The sequence below is a fragment of the Acartia tonsa genome, chromosome 4 (genome assembly GCF_053477335.1).
Source record: "Acartia tonsa isolate MP-2025a chromosome 4, ASM5347733v1, whole genome shotgun sequence".
NCBI lineage: Eukaryota > Metazoa > Arthropoda > Copepoda > Calanoida > Acartiidae > Acartia > Acartia tonsa.
This window is the reverse complement of record NC_137263.1, coordinates 55,760,126-55,776,573: the sequence shown is the minus strand read 5'-3', so window position 1 is coordinate 55,776,573 and position 16,448 is coordinate 55,760,126. Positions and strand designations below refer to the sequence as shown.

The 16,448-nt window shown below is 34.9% G+C and overlaps 5 protein-coding genes across 9 annotated transcripts in view; all 5 read left to right on the top strand.

Annotated features, from left to right (window-relative positions):
* Positions 1 to 16,448, top strand: part of MED18 (mediator complex subunit 18) — a 550,858-nt gene that overhangs the window by 514,802 nt on the left and 19,608 nt on the right. The gene's annotated exons all lie outside the window — the stretch shown is intronic.
* Positions 2,189 to 10,419, top strand: LOC145317864 (spliceosome RNA helicase DDX39B-like). Of its 2 annotated transcripts, XR_013879139.1 has the most exons (12): positions 2,189 to 2,290; positions 2,768 to 3,708; positions 4,127 to 4,251; positions 5,528 to 5,669; positions 5,800 to 5,899; positions 6,192 to 6,307; positions 6,622 to 6,741; positions 7,256 to 7,354; positions 7,754 to 7,897; positions 8,131 to 8,287; positions 8,670 to 9,909; positions 10,362 to 10,419. XR_013879139.1 is itself a non-coding variant. In XM_080159136.1 (11 exons), exons 2-11 carry the CDS (start codon positions 3,640 to 3,642, stop codon positions 9,857 to 9,859), a joined length of 2,262 nt encoding a protein of 753 aa, XP_080015262.1. In that variant the 5' UTR covers positions 2,189 to 2,290; positions 2,768 to 3,639; the 3' UTR covers positions 9,860 to 10,041. The 2 variants fall into 2 exon arrangements, 1 of the variants encoding a protein (XP_080015262.1); XM_080159136.1 differs by lacking the exon at positions 10,362 to 10,419 and having other exon boundaries at positions 8,670 to 10,041.
* On the top strand, positions 10,376 to 12,012 carry Trmt112 (tRNA methyltransferase subunit 11-2). The gene is made up of 4 exons (XM_080159172.1): positions 10,376 to 10,484; positions 10,808 to 10,903; positions 11,242 to 11,349; positions 11,614 to 12,012. Exons 1-4 carry the CDS (start codon positions 10,437 to 10,439, stop codon positions 11,734 to 11,736), a joined length of 375 nt encoding a protein of 124 aa, XP_080015298.1. The 5' UTR covers positions 10,376 to 10,436; the 3' UTR covers positions 11,737 to 12,012.
* Positions 11,979 to 13,251, top strand: LOC145317888 (small ribosomal subunit protein uS11-like). The gene is made up of 2 exons (XM_080159171.1): positions 11,979 to 12,189; positions 12,841 to 13,251. The coding sequence occupies exons 1-2, from the start codon at positions 12,023 to 12,025 to the stop codon at positions 13,130 to 13,132; spliced, it is 459 nt and encodes a 152-aa protein (XP_080015297.1). The 5' UTR covers positions 11,979 to 12,022; the 3' UTR covers positions 13,133 to 13,251.
* Rfk (Riboflavin kinase) lies at positions 13,214 to 16,288 on the top strand. 4 transcript variants are annotated; one of them, XM_080159170.1, is made up of 5 exons: positions 13,214 to 13,368; positions 13,754 to 13,879; positions 14,477 to 14,570; positions 15,599 to 15,794; positions 15,997 to 16,288. In XM_080159170.1, the coding sequence occupies exons 1-4, from the start codon at positions 13,260 to 13,262 to the stop codon at positions 15,768 to 15,770; spliced, it is 501 nt and encodes a 166-aa protein (XP_080015296.1). In that variant the 5' UTR covers positions 13,214 to 13,259; the 3' UTR covers positions 15,771 to 15,794; positions 15,997 to 16,288. The 4 variants fall into 4 exon arrangements, with proteins under 4 accessions (XP_080015296.1, XP_080015295.1, XP_080015294.1 ...); XM_080159169.1 differs by having other exon boundaries at positions 15,948 to 16,288; XM_080159168.1 differs by having other exon boundaries at positions 15,926 to 16,288.

Below are 16,448 nucleotides of genomic sequence, written 5' to 3'. Positions count from 1 at the left end.
CCTCCCCCTCGCAGCCCAAACAGAACCAGATAAAACAGGCGGCCCTGCTCAAAATACTGTCTAGTATACCCTATAACCAGTGCCTGGTATTCACTAATTATCAGGTAAGAAATTGTGTTTTTAGCAGATTTCTGCATAAAAATTAAATGTCGCGACGGCTATTGCTGATTTATCGAAAATGTAGTGCCACGGGATTATGAAAAAAAATCTGTTATTAACCGGTCAAAATCCGCCATCATTGCCTTTTTTTGTGGTTAGAATACAGGCCACTTACTTCTTATTATTTTGTTTAAAGCAGATTCCAATAAATTGACTTATACCAAATGTCTGTTTTTATTCTATTGTGCCTCGTAATACACTTTAGTTTGGAAATAAAATAAGAATGTTAGCCTAATGTGAGGTTTTAAATTGGCCTAGAAACTAGGATTGAGAGTTGGTTACATTAATTCCACCACCTTTTTGTTTTTAATTAAGATATTTTTTATCTGTGAATATTTGTTACTTTAATATCATCCAAGATTAATTTTACATTTTCAGATAGTAGCTCAGTCAACAGCTGATTTTCTCAACTCCAGAGGATTCCCCAGTATTTGTATATCAGCAGGACAGGATCAACTGCGCAGGCTCCAATCCATTCAGACTTTTAAGACCTTTAAGTGCAGAATTCTCTGCTCGACTGATCTGACTGCCAGAGGTACAGTTATATCTTTATTAATGATTATATTAAAACAAAGTATTTACGAAAATAACAATGCAAAATGTCTAATGTTAAAATGGATTTATTATTACTTGGATCTTACACCAGGTTATCATGTACTCTAATAAAGTGAAACTTCTAAAAATTTCAATCCACCCCCTTTGTCCCATCCCTTTCCTCCTACTGTAAGAACGAACTGTTAGCAACCTAAAGTGACAATAATTTTTCCCCTGTGATAATATCCACGTATATTCTATATCCAGTGACGTTAATCTTAAATTAGACATACAGACTGACTTCTTACATCGCTAGGCATATTTTATTACATTAAAAGATCTTCTGTTATGCATTGTTTTTTTTGTAACAGGTATTGATGCCGAGAACGTAAACTTGGTGATCAACTATGACATTCCCGAGGACCAAAACACGTATCTGCACAGAATTGGACGCGGCGGTCGCTTTGGCTCCAACAGTACATCCGTGTCTCTGGCCCCCCGGGGCAAGGAGGAACAGAGACTGCGTAGGATTGTTTTCCGTACAGGATCTGAGATTAAGATTATACCTGGAGATACTATACCAAAGAACTTGCGTGATATTGAACTACCCCTGCTTGAGGGGGTCGAAGCACCCATTGATTCACCCGAAGTGATTGATAGAGGACCAGCAAAGAAGGTAACTAGTTTGAGTCATAGTGGCATCGATTCTGCCCACTATGAGGTTTTATTAGTCATTGTGAAGATTGAAGAAGATACAATCACCTACAAAAGAAAAATGCGCAAATATTTGTTTTAATAATTTTCATGTTTTTTTGTTTTTGATGTGAACAGTAATGACTTTCTGATAATGATCTTTCAATCAAATTATTGGTTGTTTTTTGGGTATATTAAGTGATTGAACAACGCGTTTAGTGTAAATAAAAATTTCCTAAGGTCCTCGAATGTCTAAGAGTATCTTGTCCCCCTTCTAGAAATTAGGCAGTTAAATCTGAACTACACAACAGATCTTTTTTTAGGGCAAGCCTGCTCCTGCTGCCAAGGCTGCACCCAGGGGAGGCAATGCTTCCGCCTCAGTGGGCGGGGACGACGAACCTAGCTGGCATCTGGGCAAAAACAAACATGTCAAGGTCCGCCAGTTCAAGGGACAAACCTACATTGACATCAGGAATGATAAATGATTTTTAATAGAATGATGTTAACCTAACATATTAGTACTATTAAATTTTCGTCTACATTGAAGCGAGTTAAGAAAGGGCGAACTTAAATTAGAATATAAGACAGGCGAAAAATTGTCAATTTAGCTTGCCAACAAGGAAATTGTTTATTGGTCAGTTAGTTCATCCAGTAGGAAGGGAAGTGACTGGGGTAAAAGGGGTGTATGGTTGTTTAAGCCAGCTTCAAGTTTCCCTATTAGAGTATATGATAATCTTGTGAAAGATCCAAGTAATAAATATCCATTTTTAAATAAAATAGCTAAATTCGTTTAAAAATTATTTTAATTGTTACTAGAGTGTACTATGTTGACCAATCCACCATGGACACGAAGCCTGGCAAGAAGGGAATCTCCCTGACCTGTGAACAGTATCAGAAACTTAAGGTAAACACATGCGAAAAATTATTTAGCAATTTCAGCTGATTTTGTCGTAACTTTCTAAGCTTAATATAAGAGTAGGTACAAAAAAGATGAACAATACTTAGAACTAAACGTACAATTTGAACAAAATTTTATAATCAATAGATGAGAAACTATTGTAACACGCTCGTTAGTTCCAAGTTTGGGTCTTTTGTACTTATTTATTTTCTCGCTTTAATTAAATGCATTTAGGGGATAGTGGTTCTTAGCTACTTCATTTTTTACATTTTTTCTCTAATTGGAAAAAAAGGAGTAGGGGGGGGGGGATATATTTTGCAGCAGGAGAGAAAAAAAAGAATCTTTAACAAAAAATATACATCCCTGAAATATGCGTGTGCTTAGTTTTAATGCAAATTCGATACAACCGTTTTTTGAATTAAATTGTTTTTGTCTATACTATACTAATATTAACATAAATATTTTAATTTGATAAATTTTCAGGGTATTATTGATGAGATCGACCACGCTCTGCCCTAACTTCCCCACCAATGCACAGAAAGAAAGATCTAGAGAGCTTGGAGGATTTACAACACACATATCACAACAACATCAGCGGTGTATAGAGTCGCTGCGATCCACTCACACAACATTCCAATTTCTATCGAGCTTCAAGTGTTATAAAAAAAATCTTCCAATGTTACTCTTTATCTTAACTTAGTTGTAATATTTGATATTAAGATATTAAACAACAACAAACAAAACGTACATGAAGTTACCACACAGAGTTGTACCACAACCACCTCACCACCACGCCTAGTATTATTAATCAAGTTGACATATCAAGACAAACCATCTCATTTTTCTGCCTGTTTACAATCTCAAAAATAAAAATAAAAACACTCACAAACACACACTCAGTCAGTATACATTTGTAATTCATGCTTAATCCATGTAGCTAGCAGGGATAGGGATTAGCAAGCATTTTTCTCTCTAGTTCATACTTTTCCAGTGGTTTTAAATTTTCTTAATTTTTACATTTTTTTTTCTTCACCAAACCACACATATCCCCCCCCCCCCCCCAACCATTTAGAATATACACACCTGCATTTTCATTGTGCCAAAAAGTTGTCGCGAGTCCTAATCCCTACCCCTTATGGCTACTATTCTGATACTGGTGAGAAGTCGGAATCTAATTTACATCAGTTGAATTATTATTTTGAATACCTATCCCCAAATCTGTGATGCATTTAGATAAATTTGATATTTCTCGCAGCTTAACATTTCTACCAACCTTTTCGTAGATTTTCTATGTCATCAATTGAATCTTAATAATTGCGTATTAATTTTAGATAATAAAACATTTTGTTTAAAAAATGAAGAGCTTATCGGCTGAACGAGGGTCTGCTAGTTCAAAGAAGCGATTAAAGCCTCGTGAAATCAAGGAAAAATTCATTATTATAAAATATAATTGGTACATATAAGTTTCATTTCGGAACCGATCAAAATCCGCTGGATTAGAACCGGTTCTACACCATGCTGAAAATTTTTGTATAGCATCATTTTACAGACAATTTTCCATGAATTATAAAATAAAAATCATAAAGCCAATACCAGTATTGTTAGGCCTTCGTGTGCAACAAAACTGGTTTAAACCAGAAACCTACCCCTCTCTTTTTCATTTTACTATCTCCGGAAAGCTGTCTATAATATGATGCGATAAATAACTATTCAGAATTGAGCTCACTAGTCAACAATAATTCTTTGATTATTTTTTTTACAACCAACGAAGTGATTTTTAGAAATAAGCTTCAAAATACATAACCATTTGTATTACCTAATGAATACTCAAAATATTATTAGATATCACAAGTTGCACATGACTTGAGTTCGAAGCCTCGCACAGAAGATGTCAAATTGTCCAAAGATGATTTGAACAAAGACTTTTCTTCATTAATGCTCTCAGAACCAGTTTTGAAAGGACTGAAGTAAGTTTTAAGTTGTGAAACTATTCTATGATTCCAAATTTTTAAACGTCCGTCCGTTTGTAAGCTTCGGTTAGGGGTTTAACGTAAGATTCAAATTATCACGGAGCATCTCTTGTTTATTTTTTTTCAGGTTTAATTGGCTGTTCTAACTTTAATATTTATAACTTCTAACTGTCCTCCTTGTTAATGTTTAATAAAAGCAAAGCATTTCTGTAATTAGGGTGGCAGTCCTTACAATTAGTTTTCATTGAATAATTTTGCAGTTTGTTTTTTTTGATTGATTTTAGATATTTTCATTTGCTATTGATTTTTATAGATAGACATTGTCATTGAAAGCTCCAAATCTAGCAGAATGCTTATTTAATCATAGAAAATGCTTGAGTATTAAAATAAATGTATTTAATATACTAGAAACTTTTTGCGTTGCCAATGCTTACCTACCTTTTTAAAGATATGCAACAAATATAAATAATTACCTTGTCACAAATTTTCAATTAACTTAACGAGGTGATTGCATCTTGTCTTAGGGATTGTAAGGGATAAGACAATGGCAGATTAATTGATGTACATCCCCAATGATGATACACAAAATTACCCCTTCTGTAAATTACAATTAGTGGTTGAAACGTTTGGATGCTCTACTTAATAAGCCATCCAATCATATTTAGTAAAAGTCTCCAAAGTTGTTAAGACAACAAATAGGAAAACATTATTACAAAACTTTGGGGACTAATGAAATAAACAGCCCAATGTCCCCTCCCTCCCTGATCTTGTCTGGTTTTGTTTGTTTACAATTTCTATTACGTAATGAATGTCTGAAGATTATTCATTTTCAGAATAATTGCTACAAGTTTCAAGATTTTTACTCAATTTTAAAAAATATTTCAAATCAAACGTACACTTTATTTACCCCCCTCAGATTAGAAATCCCCGAAAATTATCTTTTCGCCTATGGGTAAATCCGCGCGCCAAGTAAAACTCCCCTTCCCCTCTAAAATAAAAGCTCGGACATCTTTATTTTTTGTATAACCTATCAGATCTGTTCACAGTTTTAGCCATCTATATATTATTACTTGGATGTTGTACCATATTTTCATTTACTTGGATGAAGTTGTAATACTCGCAGATGGCTAAATTTACCCCATACTCTCCCCTACTACTGGATGAACGAACTGACCAATAAATAAATCCATATTAGCAAGCAAAATTGACGATATATTTCTCCCTGTTATAATATCCACCTATATCCATTGTTTTAACATATATTTTTTCCTAGAGAATGTGGATTTATTCGGCCCAGTCCCATACAGTTGGCAGCAATACCAAATGCCAAGATTGGCCTTGACATGATTGTGCAGGCTAAGTCTGGCACGGGCAAGACATGTGTTTATGTTGTCACCGCGTTGGAAATGTTAAAGGTTAGTCCCAGAGCGATTTTAGAAAACCAATTTATCGGCTATTGTCTTACCCCTTTAGATCCCTGGTTTTAAATTAAAACAATATCTTAATTTCAATGAATTATTATAACGAAAAAAAAATCAATTTTAGAAAGATCTGCCAGGATTACAAGTGGTTGTCCTGGCTCCCACCAGAGAGATTGCCATGCAGGGTCTGGAGGTGGCCTCTCAAATTGGTGCCCATATGCCAGGTATAACATATACTTCTTCTAAAATACCAGTTCTTTAAATATGTCCTACAAAGGAGTAGGGGGGAAGAAGGGGCGTTTGTGACACTTCGAAACCAAAACTGAATGTCAAAGGAACTAAAATAAAAAAAGGAGTTACAGCACTAAAATTTGGCAATGGGGTAGCTTTTAAGAGGTACGATGTGTAACTTTGAATAAATATCCACCCCCTCCCCCCTTTAAAGTTATTCATTGTTGTTAGCAGATAAAAAAATCTTTTACATTTTTAAAAGTTATTTCTTTGTTTTCTTGTCAGGTATAAAGATTGCCAGCTTCATTGGAGGTCTGCCGCTTGTTGAGGATAAGATGAAAGCAGTCAACTGCCAGATGGCTATCGGAACCCCGGGCAGGATGAAACAGCTGCTAACAGAGGTAGTTTCTATGTTTCCATTTTATCTCTAGAATAGTAGAAATATAAACTATCTATGGCTTTGAAACCTGTAGATATCCGCTTGATTAGAACTGGTTCTCAACCCACCTGAAAAATCATGTAAAGAATTAAAAATCATCTAAGCATTAAAAAATAATTCAATTTTTTTAAAAATCATAAAATACTTCTTTTTTTAACCCGGGCCTTTAGCCACTTGGGATCAACAAAACTGGTTTTAATTTTATACTTTTTCATTTTAATATCCGCGGAAAGCTTACTATAAAACGCTGAGATAAATAACTTTTATACTATTTAGAAATCTTTGAATCCTGACACAGTACGTCTGGTTATTTTGGATGAAGCGGACAAACTTCTGGAACAATCCTTCCTCACAGATACAACAGCAATTCTGGATATGCTTCCTTCCAGCAAACAGGTCAGCAATACATGGAGGAAGGGACATTGGGCTGTTAATTACACTGGTCCCAAAAGTTTTCTTATTCGTTGGTATAACAACTTTGTTTACTTTTAATGTATTTTGATTGGTTAGTTTTTAAGTTGAGCGTCCAAACGTTTTAACCACTAATTGTAATCTACAAAAGGGGTAATTTTTCGTATCATCATTGGATTTTATTGTACATGAATTTATCGGCCATTGCCTTGTCCTTTTCGATTCCTGTTAGCTACACTTTCAAGTCCCGTCTTGGTTGTAAAAAAAACTTCCTAAATCTTTTTAAGAAGCTTGTCCGGTAAACTAGTGCATGTTTGTAGCAATTTTTGAGTTCTTAATCGTCAAGTAGAACAGTCATACAACATTATGCCTATGTTTTTTTTAGCCCGGGCCTTATCCCCTCGGGGATAACAGTACTAGTTTTAATCTTATAATTATTTTAGTATCCGTGGAAAACTGTCTATAATACGATATTATAATTAACTATTATTGTGTCTAGGTGATGACATTATCAGCAACATATCCGGACAAGCTAGCAGAGATTGCTGAACAGCTGATGAGGTCACCACAACACATTAGGCTGGCACAAGAGAATCAGGTTAAAATAGCTTCTAGTTTTCTGTATAAACCGGTTATCAACATAAAAAAAACTTTAAATTTGACCACAGAGATTAATATTGTTGATACGCCTATTCTGACTCGTTATTATTTGTATTTTTTAATGTCAAATGTGTTGAAATCATTACTACAATTATATTTTCCAGTTTAGCTTCGAAACCGATTAATATCTGCTGGATTAGAACCAGTTCTCAGCCATACTGAAAATTTATGTGCAGCATCACACTACACGCATGAATATTGAAAAATAATCAGCTCTTGTCTACGGCCCCTCGTGGCAACATAACTGGTATTACTCTAAAAAAATTCATTTTAATATCCGTGGAAGGCTATCTTTAATACGATGTGATAAATATCTGTTATAGCCTTTTTAATTTAGGTTTTACACGGAGTTAAGCAGTTTGTCCAAATGTTAGAGTCCTCCCCCTCGCAGCCCAAACAGAACCAGATAAAACAGGCGGCCCTGCTAAAAATATTGTCTAGTATACCCTACAATCAGTGCCTGGTATTCACTAATTATCAGGTAAGAAATTGTGTCTTAACAGATTATTACTTAAAAAGATATGGCGACTATTGCCGATATCTCGTTTCAAGGTATTCAAGTTTTATAAAGTAGTACCACGGGACTCTGTATCAAATTATTAACCGATCTAAATCCGCAATTATTGCTATTATAGTTCTTTCTAGAACATAGGCCACGCACAATGGTTCTCAAATTGAGGCATCGCTGAAAGATGATACTTTTAATATTTCCAGATAGTAGCTCAGTCAACAGCTGATTTCCTGAACTCCAGAGGATTCCCCAGCATTTGCATATCTGCAGGACAGGACCAACTGCGCAGGCTCCAATCCATTCAGACTTTTAAGACCTTTAAGTGCAGGATTCTCTGCTCGACTGATCTTACTGCCAGAGGTACAGTTATATCTTTATTAATGATACTATTAAAGCAAATTAACTGCGAAAATAACATGAAAAGTATCAGATGTTAAAATGGTTTTATTATAACTTGGATCTTACACAAGATTATCATGTACTCTAATAAAGAGAAACTTGTAGCTGGCTAAAATTTCAATCCACCCCCTTTGTCCCATCCCCTCCCCTCCCCTCCTACTGTATGAACGAACTGACCAATAAGTCATGTTCATGTTACCAACCTAGTGACGATAATTTTTCTCCTGTCATGATATTCATGTATATTCTATATCTTTTTCATCCAGTCATGTTAATCTTAAATCGTTATTTTTTATCACATTTAAAGTGCATGTTTTAATGCATTGTATTTTTTTTGTACCAGGTATTGATGCTGAGAACGTAAACTTGGTGATCAACTACGACATCCCCGAGGACCACAACACGTATCTGCACAGAATTGGACGCGGCGGTCGCTTTGGCTCCAACAGTACATCCGTGTCTCTGGCCCCCCGGGGCAAGGAGGAACAGAGACTGCGTAGGATTGTCTTCCGTACAGGATCTGAGATTAAGATTATACCTGAAGATACTATACCAAAGAACTTGCGTGATATTGAACTAGCCTTGCTTGAGGGGGTCGAAGCACCCATCGATTCACCCGAAGCAATTGATGATGTTGATCCTGTAGATGTTGAAGGTGGTAGCAAAACTCCTAAAAAGAAGGATAATTCAGGCAAAATTAAAAGACGTGGTAAAAAGAAAAGAGGCCAAAATAATGATAGCATTGAACATGATGCAGTTGATGAGGAAAGTACAACAGAAAATCTGTCTCGAGATGCAATCGAAAATATTCTTAAAACTGGTAGAGACAACCTGGTGAAATTTGATAATGCTGAAGACCTTGCTAACATGATTAATAAATCTGAGTTTATGCAAAATGCCAACCTTAATGCCATTGACCAAGTTCAGAAGATAGCAGATCAGCTTGTAGCAAACAGGAAGCCCAACACCGAGTTTGCAAAAGCTTTACAGAAATCGAAAGAACATCTGGGCTATCGTTCTGTCAGAGATATTCTTGATTTTGTTGCATCAAATAATGAATTACCCAATCACAATAAATCAACAGAAGCTGAAGATCTCAATGAAGATCTAGTAAGTGATCATGATGAAGATATTAATAATGAAAAAGTTGACAACAACAAAAATGAATACCATGAAGAATCAGCTGACGAAGAGATTGAAAATACAGACAATGAAAGTGAAGATGATATTGATGAAACAGAATCTAGTTCTGAAGATTCATCTGACGACAGTTCTGAAGAAGACAGCAGTGATGCATCAGATTCTGATTCTGAAGAATCTTCAGATTCTCCTGGTAATCAACAGCAATATTATTATAATCAACTACTGCAACAACAATATCAACAGCAAGCACAGCAACATCAACAACGTGTACAAGGATCTCAGTACACAGAGGCACAGCTAAGAGAATGGTATTCTAACGTATCCGCTCAATCAAGGCAGATTGAAATGTTAGTATACCAGAGAACTCTTCAAAGTTTGCAACAAAATTAATTAAACCAGTGAATTTGCTTATTAGAGGATCTAAAATTTTCACCAATGGAGTACTAAACTAAATCACATAATTCCCTGGGAGGAAGGGGACATTGGGCGGTTTATTACACTATTCCCCAAAGTTTTCTAATTCGTTGGATTGACAACTTTCGGGACTTTTTATTGAATTTGATTGTTGAGTGTCACTGTCCAAACGTTTCAACCACTAATTCTAATCTACAGAAGGGGCAATTTTGTGGGTCATCTCAAAAAACGCCTATCTCAGAAAACGCCTATCTCAAAAAACGCCCATCTCAGAAAACGCCCATCTCAAAAAACGCCTTTTACATAAAATGCCCACTACATGCCCACTACATTTTGTGAATCATACCTAATTGGGGATGTTTATTAATATCTTATCCCTTTAGATCCCTGCATTATACCTTATTTTGAGACCTTACAATTTATTTTGTTTCCATATATTTGGTCTGGTTTCTGTTCTTCAATCTGGTAAAATCTTTAGGTTCCCGTATGTCATGTAAAGTACCTGTTATTATTAAACTGTGATATTTTCAGACAAATATATAAAGTATTAAAAATGAAGCTCCTGACACATAATATGCTCTCCTCAAAAGCCATTAAAAATGTAAGTATTTCATCATAATACTTAGAAACATAGGGAATTGAAAAAAAACCCTAATTGAAAAGAAAACCCTGTACAAAGTGATGACCAAAGTGATAAAATAAGAGCCAGACATTGCATTTTTCTTCAGCTTTTCCGTTTTAGGCAGCTTTAAAAAATACAGGTGTTCGTTTAAAAGTGACACTTTCGCCTCATCCCTTTAAAGAAATTTAATTTAAATTATAAAAGACAATAGATTAGCTTTGGATTAAGTCTAAATATACTTGCACATCAACCAAGTTTTTTTCCCCATTACATAATCTGAAAATAATCATATTTTATTTCAGGTAAAAGAAGGATTTCCATTGTTAATAGAGGCCAGAGATGTAAAAGTGAGCGAGGCTGAGTTTAATCCTGACTTCATTGCTAAAATTATTCCTAAGGTAACATATTTTTTAACCTAGAACCGGTTTTAGCCATTCTGAAAAATCATGAATAGCATCGTATTACAGATAATTTTCCACGAATACTAAAATATAAAATTAATATTATGTAGATTTGTTAGCACGGGCCTTATTATTTCTTATTTTTCATTTTAATATCTGCGGAAAGCTTTCTATAATACGATGCGATAAATAACTATTAAGATGAAAGGACATGTAAATCTAAGATTGGCTTATATATATTTCAATACTAGGAACCTTTTATGATTGATGATTTTCAAATAACAAAGTTTTTTTTATGGGTCATCACATTTAAAAATAACCGCTGTACCGTTTAGGTTGATTGGGACGCGCTGCGACGGGCAGCTGAACAGCTTGGACACCTGGATGACCTTCCAGTGGCTGTACCTCAGGGTTACGAAAATAACTCGGATTTTCTTAAACAGGTTGGTTTCATTGTTGTTGACTTTCTTTTAGTGCAGTTATCATAATGGATATAGGATAGATTTGGATATATTGACTGGGGAAAATGTCTCCTCAATTTAGCTTGCTATTATAGACCTCATTTATCGGTCAGTTCCTTCATCCAGTAGGAGGGGAAGGGCAGGGGTGGGGTATTTTAATTTTAGCCAGATGCGAGCATTACTTTATTAGCATTACATGAAAATACAAAGATAATGTATCTTTTATAGTGAACTTTTATTTTTTAGGCTCACCATGCGCTGTACGAGATTGAGTTGATCAACGGTAGCCTTGTCTGTCCGGAAACTGGCAGAAAATTTCCCGTCTCCGATGGTATACCCAATATGCTTCTAAATGAGGATGAAATCTAGTTTTTTTATTGTTGTGTTCTATTTTAAAAGGAGTATTTAATGAATAAGTCTGATATAATATGCTGTTAAAATTTAAAAATCAATGAAAAAGTAACAAAATAAATTTTGAAAAACAAACAATTTTTGAGAACTTATTTTTGCATTTTGAAAGAAAGAAAATTCTTATTTTTGTGAACTTTTTGTTCTGTTAATTCTCCTTTATTTCTGTGATTATAATATGAATGTATGCATAAGTACCTTAAACATTTTTTATTATTTTTTTTTGTTGTTTTCAGATTAGATAGAAATGGCCCCAAGAAAGGGAAAGAAGGAGGCTAAGGAGGAGGTGCAGGTCTCCCTGGGACCTCAGGTCAGAGAGGGAGAGCTGGTGTTCGGTGTGGCCCACATCTACGCCTCATTCAACGATACATTCGTCCACATTACTGATCTCTCTGGCAGAGAGACCATTTGCAGGTATGTACCAGGGGTCTAAAGAGATAAGAAAATAACCGATAAATTGATGAATATTCCAATGATGATGCACAAAATTACCCTTTCTGTAGATAAAAATTAGTGATTGAAATGTTTGAACTCTCACCTTAATGAAACAACAATCAAAATTAACTAAAGTTTCCAAAGTTGTAAAGCCAACGAATAAGAAAACTTTATTATTAAAACTTTGGAGACTAGTGTAATAAACAGCCCATCGTCCCTTCTCTCTCTGGGTAATGGGTATGTACACTTTTTTTGTGATGCGTCTACCTTAAGATAAGATTCTGATAACGATAAGACATATGAGATTAGTTTTTTATTCAACTTTTCCATTTTATTAACTAGAGTCTGCTCCCCTAGCATCTAAAGCTTACCCCCTAAGAGGTCGGCGGTAAAGGGTCCAAATCTGTATAAATCTTTGTTTCGATTTACGAATATAAGATATTCTCTTATGGTTTGTGTCCCCCTCCCAATAGCCTAAACCTTTCATGGACTAATAGAAAACATTCTCTTAATTTGTTAATCAATCGGTCAAGTCACTTACGAGATCTTAACGGACATACACACATGTGCCTTTCCTAATAGCTTTATAGTATGAGGAGATAGAAATAAAACAATATTTTTCCTTAATAGAATCACTGGTGGTATGAAGGTGAAGGCTGATCGTGACGAAGCTTCGCCCTACGCCGCTATGTTGGCCGCCCAGGACGTCGCCGAGAAGATCAAGACCCTGGGCATCTCCGCGCTGCACATCAAGCTCCGCGCCACCGGCGGCAACAGAACCAAGACTCCCGGACCCGGGGCTCAGAGCGCCCTCCGCGCCCTGGCCAGAGCTGGCATGAAGATCGGCAGGATTGAGGATTGCACCCCCATCCCCACTGACTGTACCCGTAAGAAGGGTGGTAGACGTGGTCGCAGGTTGTAAATATACACCCCTTGTCTCTTTATTTCCCAATTTGAACATCTTATTAATCAGTTTTAAGGTATAAAACTTGAAGAAAAAAAACGGCTCTTAATGAGATACTAAAAGCTAGCCATTTCAGAGTTTAGCAATGGGTGGAAGTGAGGATGAGATACTGGTGGCGGGTATAAGGAACAAGCTCCCCCACTATGCCGAAGGACCGATTGTGAAAGGCTTTGGTCGTGGTTCCACTGAACTAGGTAGGATTTATTTTAAAAAGTCAGCGCTGAAAGAGTTATAGATGTCAAAACATTGTTATAGCAGGTTTACAATTCTTTCTAAAAAAAAAGTAATTATTTTTTAGGTTTTTTATTGAATTATCGTGGTTATTTGGATTAAAACAACTTATGTCATTGAAATAACGGGATAAATGTGAATAAAAAAGTGAAACATAACTTTTAAACAATAAAAATTTTAAGGGAACATTTCTTTTTTACTGTTAATCTTAATCTGGAAAAAAAACATTTCTATAACAAAACTTCTATTTTGTAAGCAAATTCCTACTGAAACACTTGTATTTCTAATGGAACGCATAGAAAGAAAACACTACTTTTACTATTAAGAATATAATTAACTTGTTATTAGGTTTTCCAACTGCCAACTTTCCTGAGGAGGTGATAGACGGCCTCCCAGATGAGTTGATCGGAGGTATTTACTGGGGATATGCTCAGGTTCAGAATGGTCCAGTTTATGGCATGGTCATGAGTATAGGTAATATATTAACTAGTAATCTTTTCTTGATAATTCTTCAAATAAAAAAAAAAGTTTTCTCGGCTGAATTTTTGTTAGAATGGATATAGAATCAACGGGATATTATGACAGGGGAAAAATTGTCAATTTACATTGCTTACATGGAACTACCGTATTGGTCAGTTCGTTCATCCAGTAGAAGGGAAGGGAATAGGTTAAAGGGAGTAAAAGGAGGGAATTGCTATTTAAGCTCGCTGCGTGTTTCACCTTACTACTTAAAGAACATGAAAATCTGGTGTTAGATTCAAGTAATAATATATCCATTGTCATAACATACAAACTTATATTATCAAAGAATAATAGTTCATTATCGCATCGTAGGTATTATAGTCAGCTTTCCGTGGATATTAAAATAATAATGATTAGATTAATACCAGTTTGTCAGCTCGAGGGGGGTCCGGGCTAACAAAATTTTAGGCTAATTTTAATATTCATGGAAAATGGTCTGTAATACGATGCTATACACGATTTTTTAGTATGACTAAGAACCGGTTCTAATCCAGCGGATATTAATCTGTTTAAAAGTCATACCGGAAAAAAATTATTCTTTTTTGAAAGGTTGGAATCCGTTCTACAATAATACCAAAAGGGCCATGGAGACCCATATTCTTCACAAGTTTGAACCTTCAGATCTTTATGGACAACACTTGAGGTATGCAGGGAACTGAAGGGATAAGACAATTACCGAAAAATTGATGTACATCCAAATTGATGATCCCTAAAATTAATCCTTCCGTAGATTACAATTAGTGTTTGAAATGTTTGGATACTCAACTAATGAACAATCAATCAGAATACAATAAAAGTTGTTAATCCAACGAATAAGAAAGCGTTCTTATAAAAAGTTTGTTTTTTTGAGGGGGGGGGGGGGTAGTGTAATAAACAGCCCAATGTCCCCTTCCTTAAATTTGACTAAACTCTTGCAACTGTAAAAAAAAGTACTTACAGGGGTGTTGTATATTCTACATGGGATCCCCTGCTCAGGAGGGGGGGGGGGGTAATAAAAAATAAGTGGTTGGAGGGGAAAAAAATGTAAAAATTAAGAAAACAAAACATTTTTTCCATTCCCCCCCCCCCCCCCTTGGTGAAAAAACTTTTAAAAATGTGTGGTAGGAGGGATAAAATAAAAAAAATTTGAGTTCTTGAAATATTTTTCATTTTCCCCTTACTTGGTGAGAAAAAACTAGGGGGGGGGGGGGAGAAAAATAAAAAAATTTGTAGCAGGGAAAAAAAAAATCTAGTGCAGAATATACACCCCTGAGTACTTATGATAAAAATGTTATTAGAATACCATTCAAAAACTTATTTGAAACTCATTAAAAAGCTATGACGTTTTACATGGAAAAATTAATCTAATCTCTTTTCCAGGGAGAGTGAAACATTGGACTGTATATATATGAAGCTGTATCTTAATGAATATAGTCTCTAATTCGTTGGCTTAAAAACATTAGGGACTTGAATAATATCTTGATTGGCTGGTTAAAACTGGCTGTGTTATAACTTTTCAACCGAAATTTTTTATTAGGGGGGGGGGGGGTAATCTTTATATCATATAGGCAAAGACGTCCAGACTTTAAATTTTTTTTTGGGTGGGGGGTAATCACCCTTTAACATCCCCCCCCCCCCTCCTTCTTAAGATTATTCTTATCTATAAAAATAAAAGTGCAATTATCTTTTCAGGGTAATAATCGCTGATTTTCTGAGACCCGAGAGCAACTTCCCGTCCTTGCAGGCACTCAAGGACGCCATTGCCAACGACATCCTCAACGCCAACAAAGAGATGGAGAAGGAACAGTTTTCCGTTCTCAAATCTGATCCATTCTTTCAAAGTTGCGCCAAAAATTGTCGATAATACTTGTTATAATAGTTATTTATCGTAAATTTTTAGACAGCTTTCCGCGGATAATAAAATAAAAAATAAGATTAAAATTGGTTTTAATTTTATGATTTATTTATTATTCGTGAAAACTGTCTGTATTACGATACATTACATGATTTTTATTATAGCTTAGAACCGGTTATAATTCAGCGGATATTAATCCGATACTAAGCTGAAATAGAAACCATTTACTCCTTAGTTTTTTTAGAAAATAAATTTGCACTTTCTGTGATATACACTCTATACAAATATCTATATTGTAATATTGTTTTGTAATATAACTAACAATCTAAAAGTATCAAAACAATGAAATTAACCAATGGTATTATAATCAAATCTCTGTTTTTAAAATCAAAATAGACTGATCATGAATCTAAAGATCATTATAATACAAATATAAAAACCTGTCACAAACATCATATGTATTCATTGTTTATATGTGAAAATTATCATTTTATACTATATATAATAAATAAACATTTAAACATTGATTGATTGATTGTTAAGTGAAACATCTAGTCAAGATTTGAAACTTACCAATATAGCAACCTAAATGATTTCAGACAATGTGTTCAAGTATATTATTAAGTGATATTATTATTACATAAATAACAAGAGTAGTGTTTTGAGTTCTGTAATAGAAAAAAAAAA